At 40.8% G+C, this 12,269-nt stretch overlaps 1 protein-coding gene across 5 annotated transcripts in view; it reads right to left on the reverse strand.

Moving 5' to 3' along the window:
• The window catches only part of vir (VIR_N domain-containing protein), a 338,801-nt gene that overhangs the window by 187,076 nt on the left and 139,456 nt on the right, over positions 1-12,269 (reverse strand). For all 5 annotated transcript variants that reach the window (XM_065439604.1, XM_065439605.1, XM_065439603.1 and 2 more), the window contains 2 exons: positions 11,739-11,836; positions 6,664-6,838 (listed from right to left, as the gene is read on the reverse strand). In XM_065439604.1, coding sequence (XP_065295676.1) covers positions 6,664-6,838; positions 11,739-11,836 — 273 coding nt within the window. The remainder of the gene's footprint in view (positions 1-6,663; positions 6,839-11,738; positions 11,837-12,269) is intronic.

Here is a 12,269-nt window from a genome sequence, read left to right on the forward strand (position 1 = left end):
CGCGCTATGCATGACGATCCAACATCTGGACATTTGGGTTCTGCGCGAACTCTCTACCGCCTTCAAGAAAGGTTCTACTGGCCTAAAATGCGCCAGACGACCGCCCAGTATGTGTCCAGCTGCAGCGAGTGTCAACGTTATAAGCGTTCGACGAGTGCTCCTCCTGGTCAACTCCATCCAGTGCCACCCCCCAGCACTCCCTTTGAACAAGTTGGCATCGACCTCCTCGGTCCTTTCCCGCGTTCATCCAATGGGAATCGCTGGATTATCATGTGTGCCGATCACTTGACACGCTACTGTGAGACAGCTGCAATACCATCGGCTACTGCAACCGAAGTGTGTATTTTTCTGCTGCGTTTTGTCATTCTCCGACATGGACCTCCCAGAGTCATCATCAGCGATCGTAGGCGGCAGTTCACTGCAGACGTGGTCGAAGAGATGCTTCGTCTATGTGCTTCAAGGTTTCGACATTCCACCCCGTATCATCCCCAAACAAATGGCCTTACGGAACGCACGAACAGAACTCTTACTAACATGCTGTCCATGTATGTCGAGTCAGATCATAAGAACTGGGACAGCGTGCTACCTTTCATTACGTACGCATTTAACACCTCAAAGCATGAAGTTACGGGCTACAGTCCCTTTCTTCTTTACGCTCGTCCGCCTCGTTATACACTAGACACTATCTTCCCTTTTTCCAGCCACGATAATCTTTGTATATCAGAGACAGTCTGTCTTGCTGAAGAAGCCCGACGACTTGCTTCTTTACGCACTCTTCTTTCACAAGACCGCTCGAAGGCACGCTACGACCGCCGACGCCCACACGTGATATATGACCCTGGTGATTTAGTGTTGCTCTGGAAACCAACCAGGAAACGTGGACTATGTGAAAAACTGCTGGCCCACTATGTTGGACCCTATGTTATTACGGAGCGCATCAGCGAATTAACCTACCGCATAGCACGTCTCACATCAAATGGCCGACGGTCAGCAAAGACTGAACTTTCGCATGTCGCCCGTTTAAAGCCGTTTATTTCTCGACAGCCTGTATGACTTGCCTGGCGGGCTTCGTCTGCGCGGAGGGATATGTTACGCTCTTAGGTGCATAGTGGGTTCACGAATGTGACACTCTTAGGAGCAAAGTGGGTTCACGCCTCAACAAACAGTATGCGGAGGCACCGGAGAGTGGTGAATGAGGAAGACGACGTGTGGCTGGCTGGCTGAATCTCGCCAGGCGCTCAGCTGATCCAGGCCATCGCTGCTAACTCTACCCGACTTCAAAGTAACGCCTTTTGTGGGCACAACAATATCATAGACGATTAGTTTTTGGACACCACTTATTCACAAAACAAGTACTTATTTCATTGCCTAATTTTGTATATAATAAAAGTGTTTCAATAAAACTATTTATACTTGTGTTCACATGTCAGAAAGCCTTAGCATCGCATGCTGTTTGACGACAGTGTATGTGACAGTGTCCTGCAGCAATCCAATCCTATCTAAGTTACAGCCATCGTTCGATGATTTTAATGGCGGCAAAGCATTGGTGCCGTGTCAGTTCGTTTGCCATTTTCACAGCCTGCCTGGAGGCACCTGCTCAGCTATTGAGGTATGAACACTACATCTATCTCTATTTGTGTCACTAGAATCTCTGAACATGTTTTATTTACAGGTGCCAACAAGCCCTGAAGTGAGGGGAAAGCCATACACGCGAAAAAAAGTGTCACTGCAAACAAAGGCCATATTTGAGGATTTCAGATCTCACGCCTGCAGCTAGCAGTCAGTGGTTGGAAAAATTGCAAATCCAGAATGGTGAATTGGTGCATGTATGCCGCACACATTTGCTCGCATGTGTTGTCGTCCTATCCATGCGAACGTTTTTACGCCTTGCGATGATTGCTGCTGTACACAGGCAACACCAGAAGTTAATGCCGATCATTGTAGCATGACTCGAACACCGACCTCAGGCTCAGCAGCAGACAGACCGACAGACAAAGAACTTTTATTTTGGTCCTGAGAAGACGACGAGTGTCCCCTGTTAGGGGGCAGCGTCTATATGCTTTAGCCACTCACTAGCAGTCAGTATTAAAGACTCTTACAGCATTAAATTGAATGTATTTATGTATAAACAGACAAAAATCATTCACTATTCTGCTGTCACTAAGTGCAAGTACTGGCTATAGTGTTATAAAAAATCATTTGTTGTGGCAATGTCCGCATCTAAATATGTACATATGTGTGCATATTTCCGTCTCGATATATGGCTCTTGTAGCCAAAGCACTAAAAGTGCGTAGTTTCAAGTGTCATGCACTTAATTTTTTCACTACTAAGCTTCTGAGTTTAAAAAAGATGCTCCTTGTATGCATAATAGTAAATTTTATTATTGTTAAACAATACATGAATTCCTCGAACAAGCAAAAATGGCAGTGCTTTCTGTGTTAAAACTTTCCATCCCAAAGAGTTTGCAGGTGCGTCACATTTTAATGTTTTTCATACCTTTGAAAATGCTTTCTATTTCTGATATGCTGTACATAATTTTGTTTGAATGATATCTTACATTATTATGTGTAGATTGTTGTTTATGTCTGAGTCACAGTCGTCTCTGTATTAAATAATCTTGTTTAATCAGTGAAAAACGAGACAAAGAACGGCAAAGACGGTGCGACGAAGACAGTGTTTGTCTTCGTCCCACCTTTTTTTGCCGTCTTTGTCTAGCCCGTTGTAATAACTTACTGTGTTAGGTGAGCCTAGATGCATACACATCCACTATGCAATTTGCTGTCTTTTTGTGGTTTCCGCCACACTTTTATGCTTGCCTGCGAGCTTTCTTTCTTTTCTTTATTCTAAAGCACACACTTCTAATGAATCCTCGTAAGGTTTGACAGTACAAAAAAGTAAAATAAATATGATAAGCATATGAAATCTCACGTAGTTGTATTATCTTTCCCACATTTGTTAGACTGTTTAACATGCTGAAAGGATCTTCTGTTTTTGTTTTTTATGTCTTTGTGCTGTTCTAACTTCAGTCATGAACTCATGATATCCAGATCGGCAAATTTTCTGTTTATCAGCATCTAGATTTATTGCTATGAAAAGTATTCATGTGTGCTTTGTGTACTTTATAACATAGTTCGGCAGTAAAAGATTTACTGTATATGAAAGCTGGCATGGACCCATTTTTTTTTATTTATTTATTTGCAGCACAGCGGCGGCAGTGCAGTGCAAGTTCCGTTTTTCACGATCTCAGGAAACTGTCCAACGCAGGGATAAGCTTCAGATAGGCATACTATATATTTAAAATAATTGATACATTGAATTATTTTGGGATCCCCTTTGGATTCAATATATTCACCATTAACTGCATTATGTTAACAAAAACCAGCAATGTTGCTCCAAAGTACTTACCGTATTTATCTGAATTTAGGGTGATAGTTTTTTTTTTCATATAATCACATACAAAACTCTAGGGTAAGCTTCGATTCGAGAATTTTAAAAAATGTGCCAGTTTGTAACTGAAAATGATAAATATAGTGCATAGCTAGTGCTATCTAGAAAAGTCATTAGAGAGTTTTAGAATAGGGGCCCCAAACGTTTTGGGGCCCCAAAGAAATAGCGTCGAAGCCACTGCGCATGCGCAAGACGCAAACTCCGTTTGGGTTTTGCGTTGGGAACGCTATTTCACCGATTTAGCGTGAGCCCAAATAGCGGCCCCAAAAACTTTGCGTCGGCAAACATGGCGGCACCCATCGAAGCGACGGCTCTAACCTAGCACAAAGCTGGGTTCGATTCGCGGTAACGCGTGAAGTTCGCAAGCTAGGAGAAGTGACTGCGGTTATCGCTTTCTCTCAACTAGCGTGTGTTGTGAAGATTGACTCATTAGACGCCGCTGATTTTGAATTCGATTGTGGATTTTATGGCTGGTAGGCCTAACGCGGCTAAGCTTGGCTGGTGAAGGCTAGTAAAGTTGGTTTGCTCAAAACTAAGCGCAACTAATTGTTTGCTGCTTACAGAATAACCTCTAAATTGTAATTAAACGCGAATACACGCAAGTCAAAGTTATTATTCCTATTACAAAATGGTATACTTTATTTAATTATTTCTAATAGCTTTTCTTTGACGCCGTAGTGGCGCTGTCAGCGCAAGACGGTATCCGCAAACGTAAAACCCTATTCTAAAACTCTTCAGTCCTACGTGCCCCAACGCTAACACCCGCAAAGCTCTTTGGGGCCCCAAACTATTGGGGCCCCTATTCTAAAACTCCCTATTATTGGAGCTGCTACCAACTGGGCCAGTAACCAAGTGAAGTACATGAGCGATGTTGTCGCTTTGACCTGTGTTGTATCGGAGCTAGTTTTTTATTCTATGGTATCGGCGTCCGGCATGGCATTATTGTAATGGTACCAAACAGACGATGCCACTATAGTGGCACTTTCAAACGAAAAGTTGTGCTAGCTGCAGAGGCATAGTAAGCAAGGAGAAACCTCAGCGTAGATGAGAAAAATTTCTGTCTTTAGAAGGGGCAACGAAAGATGGTTTTGCATGTGCCGCAACGAGGAGATGACAGCGATAAGGAAGATAAGTGCGCAATAACAGAGAGGAGCTCTTCATCGAGATCGCGCCAAGTTGCATCGCGTGCGATGCCGCACTGTCTGCGCCTGCATGGGTACGTGGATGTGAGCTTGCGCACGTCCGCAAGCGTACATGTGGTCTGGCTAGCGGTGGTGACGATGTAGAGTGAACTCGGCATTTTGATATTAAATAAATGATGTTATCATTTTGTGAATGCTGCCTTCACTTTTCTTGTTCAGCCTACATTTGAGGTAAGTTTCTTTATTTTTTCTGGCTTCGGACCTTCAGGGGTTGGCTTATAATCGGGGCCAGCTAAAATTCGAATAAATAATGCATTTCTCAAATTACTTAGAGCTCCTTTGGCACTCCCTGCTTTTGCTGAAGCACTGCTTGAAACAAATTTTGATTGTCATTTTGATGAAAAAGGTTTATAGTACTAAGAAATTTATTCCTGTGCTTAACTTCTGCCAGGCACAATATTACAGAGGAATTTGCTTTATTTTTATTCCATACAACCACCTCAAAAATCTAAATGAAGCAAACCTTTATATAAAATTCCCAACAAGAGCTTTGTACTATTAGCATGCCACAACACTGCCTAGTGAATATACTTCTGAAAAAATATGTCTCGCTATTTACTTTCTAAAGGATATGAAGTTCATTGCAAATTTAGCCCCATTTATAATTTCCATGTCTTCATCACCAGTGGCTCCACGTGGTTGTCATTAAAAATTGAGCCCCTCAGTCTCCCTGATCCTTCTCGTACATGTCTTGCTACTTGTGCTACAGCACACTAACTCACTTATAACAATACGCAAGCAGTGTGCCTCTTATATCGTATTTACTCGCATAATGAACATACTTTTTTTCGCGAAAAATATGCGTAAAGTTGGGACGTGCGCTCATTATGCAGGGTAAAATTTTGAGTAATTTTTTTTTTCTGTGGCCACCTCTAAAAAAGTCAATTTTCAAAAAAGTCAACCATCGATTGCGATAGCAAATGTGTAGAGAGCTACATGAAGTAAGGATAGTAGTTTTATCAGCCATATAAACTTGCAAACATTAGCTTCAATGCAAACTAACATAGGACGCACAAACGTATGAGCTTGCCATCGACTCAGCCCCCAACACAGATGTGCAATTGCTGCCAGAGTAAAATGCCGCCCTCCTCCCTCCCCTCCCCCAGCGTAATGCGTGCAATGGAAGACGGCGTGCTTCATTCCCGCTTTCCTCCACTGTACGTGGGAGATTGAGCAGCGATAGTCGGCACACCTCGGGCACAGTTGTGCAATATGCAGTTGCTGCCAGAATACAAAGCCGCCACCCCTCCCGGGGCCTTTTGCATGATGAAAGATGGCGCGCGAGATTGAGTCGTGATCATTGGCTTCCCACACGCGCTTTCACTCACACTTACACCATGCGGCGCGTGGCAACGATGAGGACGAGGACAGCAAAACTGCACCTGGAGCGTCCATATAATTGCTATTGCAATAAAAGAAGAAGACACAGTACGAATTGGAAGCCAACACAACATTGGACCCAATCGCACCAGCCGGACGCCATATCAGATGCCAAATCTTACCGTGTGTCTCCTACTTCACGGCAGCAAGTTCAGGGTGCTATCATTATGCGAGACAGAGAAAGAACACTTCTTGACTGGAAAAATGGGGGCTGCATTCATTATGCAAGTGCGTTGATTATGCAAGTAAATACGGCATGTATGTTTTTTTTTTTGGCATTTTCATCATATTCACTGACAATTTTGTAGCCCAACGCTATGACTAAATTAAGATTACAAACAAGTGATTCAATAAAATGCAAAAGCACACTATTTGAGAAAACAAAAGCATGGTGACACTAATTCTAGCAGCGACTTGGCTACCCAACCCATGTACCCACTCTCAGATACTATTTACAATATTCCCCACCCCAGTGTGTCTTTGTTATCAAGCTACATGCAAAGCTAAACTATAAAATTGGAATTTTGATGAAATCCCAAATGCCAATAAAACTGCACCTATTTATGAGTGTCCATGCATTACCAGGGATAACTGCAATGGCTGGTTGTCACTGAACTATAACTGAACACTCACTTGCAACAAAGCTCGGTGGAGGCAGTTGGTTGCCTCATGATCGGAAAGCAAAAACAGCATGCCAGGACATGTTTTGAGGAGCTCTGCAAGCAGCTCACGCAGTGCTGATGTAATGCCAGTATGTGTTGAGGACAAAGGAGATGATGCCAACACACAAAGCATCTCCAACAGGTGACTAAAAAGAAAGAACAATGGATACCACCACAATGAGACAAATATCAACAAATTATTTCATCTTTGTGTCTGCATGAAAGTGCAAAAGCTAAGACAAAGGACCAGCAACAAGATAACCCCTCAGCAGGAAAAAGGTGGTTTGTTTCACTGCACACAAACCTGGCTCTGTTAGCTTATCTGACATTTGAAAAGGAGCATTTACACTCTTTAAAATTAGCTTTTTCCAGTCATTTTGTAAATGTAGGATAATGGTACCACTGATAACAACAACGATAACATTCCCAATATGGGACATGGTAGAAGGAATTGCAACTTTCAGCCCAAAAACACATTAAGAGTTTCTAGCAGTTTCAAGTTCCTCCACTATTCAAGAAGGTGCCAGCAAAATTCCAGCCACAGATGTGCAGTAATAAAACAGGGGTTTGTATATTGATGTTGGCTGGTGGCACCTTGGATAAAAGCCAAGTGCCCATGACTACCATTTTGCAAGTGCATTTACGGCACATGGAAAAAGCTTAGCGTGGCATGGCTACCATATTATAAAGTTTATTTCAAAACGTTCAAAAAACATAGGTGACATACTAACGTCCTCAAAAATTGCCACTTCTAACCCGACCGGTTGCAGCCGCTGCAATAAGCCATGTTGCAAAGTCTGCGCTCATATAACGCCTACATTGACTGCCACCAGTACAGCCAGCCAATTCATGTTCACTATTAAAGGCAGTTTCAACTGTGATTCATATAACGTTGTTTACTTGCTCGAGTGCGGCACTTGCCACATGCAATACATAGGCCAGACGGAAACACCTTTCAGGATCCGTCTTAACAACCACAGGTCACATGCCAAATCCCAACCAAATTTACCACTCTCGAAACATGTTAACATGCCGGGCCACTCATTTAATAATCTCAAAGTAACAATACTCGTATCTGGATTCCGCACCAACCATGACCGCGAGCTTCGCGAATCTTACCTGATTCACAAATTTAACACTGTCTCGTCTGGAATAAATGAAAACAAAGGAAAACTAACCTGTCTAACTTTAGATTGAGCACAAATATACACTTCCCACACAGTGTACACACATGATTTCAGCGCTCTTTTCTGCCTCCTATTTTACATGTGGCTTTTTTACGTATGTCGCTGTGGCTCGAAGTTGTACGTTAACATATCAATTTTTAGATAATTCAAGGTTGCACTTAGAGATGCCATGTGCTAAACATCCCGCCTTTGTATCTGCATGTGTAAGTCATTTTGTTTTCACTACACATAACCATTGTAACCGCTGGCACTTATTTGAGAGTCATGTTTGTATCGTGAACACATCTGCATTTCATTTTTTGTATATTCCAAAATGCGTGTCATCGATAATCATTTATAATGTGCAATGATAATGATTTATGATGCGCAGTGTATGGTCTAGTCAGTGTAGATAGCGCGCCCTCTGCTCGTGATACGGTGCCTTTAAAGCTGTGTATGTGTTGTACATGCGTTACTGTACTCTGACGAAGGCTGGTCCACCAGCCGAAAACGTTAAGTAAAAGAAGACTTCAAAAAAGTTCGTCGTCTCTTTCCTGCGTATGTTACGCCGGGTCCTGCGTGCTGAACTTTGAAGAAAACCCCTATATATATATATATATATATATATATATATATATATATATATATATATATATATATATATATATATATATATATATATATATATATATATATATATATATATATATATATATATATATATATATATAGATAGATAGATAGATAGATAGATAGATAGATAGATAGATAGATAGATAGATAGATAGATAGATAGATAGATAGATAGATAGATAGATAGATAGATAGATAGATAGATAGATAGATAGATAGATAGATAGATAGATAGATAGATAGATAGATAGATAGATAGATAGATAGATAGATAGATAGATAGATAGATAGATAGATAGATAGATAGATAGATAGATAGATAGATAGATAGATAGATAGATAGATAGATAGATAGATAGATAGATAGATAGATAGATAGATAGATAGATAGATAGATAGATAGATAGATAGATAGATAGATAGATAGATAGATAGATAGATAGATAGATAGATAGATAGATAGATAGATAGATAGATAGATAGATAGATAGATAGATAGATAGATAGATAGATAGATAGATAGATAGATAGATAGATAGATAGATAGATAGATAGATAGATAGATAGATAGATAGATAGATAGATAGATAGATAGATAGATAGATAGATAGATAGATAGATAGATAGATAGATAGATAGATAGATAGATAGATAGATAGATAGATAGATAGATAGATAGATAGATAGATAGATAGATAGATAGATAGATAGATAGATAGATAGATAGATAGATAGATAGATAGATAGATAGATACAAGGTCCTGAATATTTGGCTGGTGTTGGGCTGCTGAGCACGAGGTCGCGGGACCGAATCCCGGCCACGGCGGCCGCATTTCGATGGGGGCGAAATGCGAAAACACCTGTGTACTTAGATTTAGGTGCATGTTATTAATGAACCCTAGGTGGTCCAAGTTTCCAGGGTCCTCCACTACGGTGTGCCTCATAATCAGAAAGTGGTTTTGGCACGTAAAACCCCATAATTTTTTAAAAAAATATTTGGCTGCCAGTGTTCAAAAAAAGATTTCGCACTCACTGCTGCACTGTTCTTGTTCAAATTTTGCAGAAAAGTCGCATTTCGGCGTTGACTTCCTTTAGTATAACACTTCGCATAGTTAATTGCCTGGTTTCTAACAAAAAAGTGGAAATTTACCTGAGCTTATGGGGATGCGAGCTGCTGCCGCAACGGCGCAAGCATAAACTTGTGTCACCACCTGTCGTCATCTACAGAAAGCAGCGTTTCAGAGCGGGCAGTCACCTGTTCCAGGAGCGCATGTTGTTCCAGGAGCGGCAGCCCTCCCTGAAATGCTGCTTTCTTTAAATGACGGCATGCGGCGACACAATTCTGTGCCACGGCTGGCTTTCCATACGCAATTTTTCCCATAGATGAAAGGTTTCTCATTTTTGTCTTAAAAAACAGGCGACTAATCATTCCAAGTTCATACTAAACGAAGTTGATGCCAAAATGTGATCCTTCTGCAAAATTTAAGCAAGAATAGTGCAGCGGTGAGTGCAGAGAGAGAGAGAGAAGAAACTTTATTAATGAATGGCCGGCAATTTCGTTGTGGTGGCCTCAGGTGGCGGCTCCAAGTCCTTGGACTCGGGCGTGCACAATCTTTTTTTTTTAACACGCGCAGCCAAATATTCAGGACTGTGTGTATGTGTATGTGCGTGCGTGCGTGCGTGCGTGTGTGTGTGTGTGTGTGTGTGTGTGTGTGTGTGCACTATTAGTGCATGCAGTGTGCCATGATTACAATTTATCATCAACTTGAAACTGTTTTCAACACCATTTTCAGCACATGTTGTCCTCTATGGTCCCTTTGAAATTTCTAGTGCACATATTTGTGCCTGTAGAATGACCCTGAAACTTGGTACATGCCACAGCTTTGAAAGCAGCACTGTTTCACGAAGCTAAGTGGCGCAGCCTGTAATGGGCAGCCAACCATGTGCCAAAGTGGCTCAACACTGCAGACTTTCCAAGCCGCCAATAGAATGACATAGCATCTTATTCCCTCGACATGGGAAATGTCTGTTCAGCAAGCTCTGGTGTATTGACCTGGCACAACCTTGCAGTTAAAGAATTCAATGTTGGCACCAAATGGATTGAGAGAGTGCTTAAGAAGTTGGGCATTGTTTACAGCATACCACTTAGAAAAGACCTTCGAAGAGTTCGCGTCCGGGATGAGAGCGAATGCAGCAGAGAGTGCAAAAGTGGCCAAAAAGAAGCCTAAGCAAGTAGCCATTAAAACAGAAGAATGCAGACTACAAAAAGAAGGTCTCATGTATGTCCCAGCGAGTTTATAGGTGCCACATATGAAGTACAAATAAAATTGCAGTTATAAATTTTCGAAGCAAATTTTTTAGTAATGTATGAGTTTACAAAACCTATAGTTTCTACATTACAGTAGATGGACTTAGAGGTTTTCTGGGGAAATATTTTATGCAGAAGATGAAAACTTGACATTTTCAATTCATGGTGCAAATGCACCATGAATTGCAAGTGCATGAATTCCATCACCTGCAAGTGCGAGTATAGTGGTTATATAAGTATAAATATATTTTTATAAACAACAACCTTACATATAAAGAATGTCTTCACAATTACGTACTTTGGTCCCTCCGAAAACGATATAACATGAAGGGAGACCAAGTTTTCTCATAATTTTACGGTATGGTTTCTTCGTAAACATAATGAATTACACATTTTAATAGTCATAACTGTTTTAAAAGTTAAGCTATAGCAATTATATTCTGCAATTACACATTGCAATAGCCATAACTGTTCAAAAAATTAAGCTACATTATATTTTGTGTTTAGCCTTATATTATTGCCATAAAGAATGTATCCAATTTTCACCAAACTCGAAGCAAAAGGTCAAAAGATGGGTATCTTGACTCGTGTTCTCCCATAAATGGATAACATATCACCTCTTGCAAGACAAAGTGGCAGAGAGGGCAATGCCTTTGACTGTAATATACAGAGCAAGAATTCTAGCTGTAGACATACTTATACCATGCAATCAAAGGTGCTACACTTTTCCAAGTTTTAAGTTAAAAAAGAAAAGTGCCATGAAATGCTACCATGCAGAAATATCTTTTTCTATGGGCTTCATTACACAGCATAATTTTGGCCAACAAACAGGTATCAATAAAGCAGAAAAATTCAAATGCTGCTCCACCACTAACACACAACATAGTTATATTACTACAAAACTAGAAAAAGACAATCAAGTTCCTATGTGTAACTCACTTCTCCTTGAACATCTTGAAAAGTGGTGGATAAGGGTCAAAGGGCGTCTGCGGCGCTTCAAAGCGGCTCTGTGCTGGTAAGTAGCGTAGCGGTTGTGCCTGCACAGAGTCCAAAAAAATTATATAAGATTATTTATTTATTTAGACATACTGTTATAATCCCCATTGGGATGATAACAGGAAGGCACACAGTCAAAGAATAGAAAATGTATACAAAGTATACATTTTGTTATACAAGATTGCTATCTGCTTAACCCTTCAATGACAGCACATATAAGGACTTGAAAAAAAAAATTTATTTTCTATCTAAATGTGCAACACACATTGAAAATAAGCATAATTAATGAAAATAAAAACTATATTGCAGAAACTTTCCAAGCAATAAAGGGGAAACACCAGGCAGAAAACAGGAAGTGGGCTTCACCTCAAGCTACCTATTGCTCCATTCGGAATTTGTAGACAGTGCTTGTAATGTGTGAACCGTAGGTGTACATTGCATTTGATTTACATCCCATGTGCAGCTGCAGCGCCA

Source organism: Dermacentor albipictus, chromosome 1 (assembly GCF_038994185.2).
Source record: "Dermacentor albipictus isolate Rhodes 1998 colony chromosome 1, USDA_Dalb.pri_finalv2, whole genome shotgun sequence".
NCBI lineage: Eukaryota > Metazoa > Arthropoda > Arachnida > Ixodida > Ixodidae > Dermacentor > Dermacentor albipictus.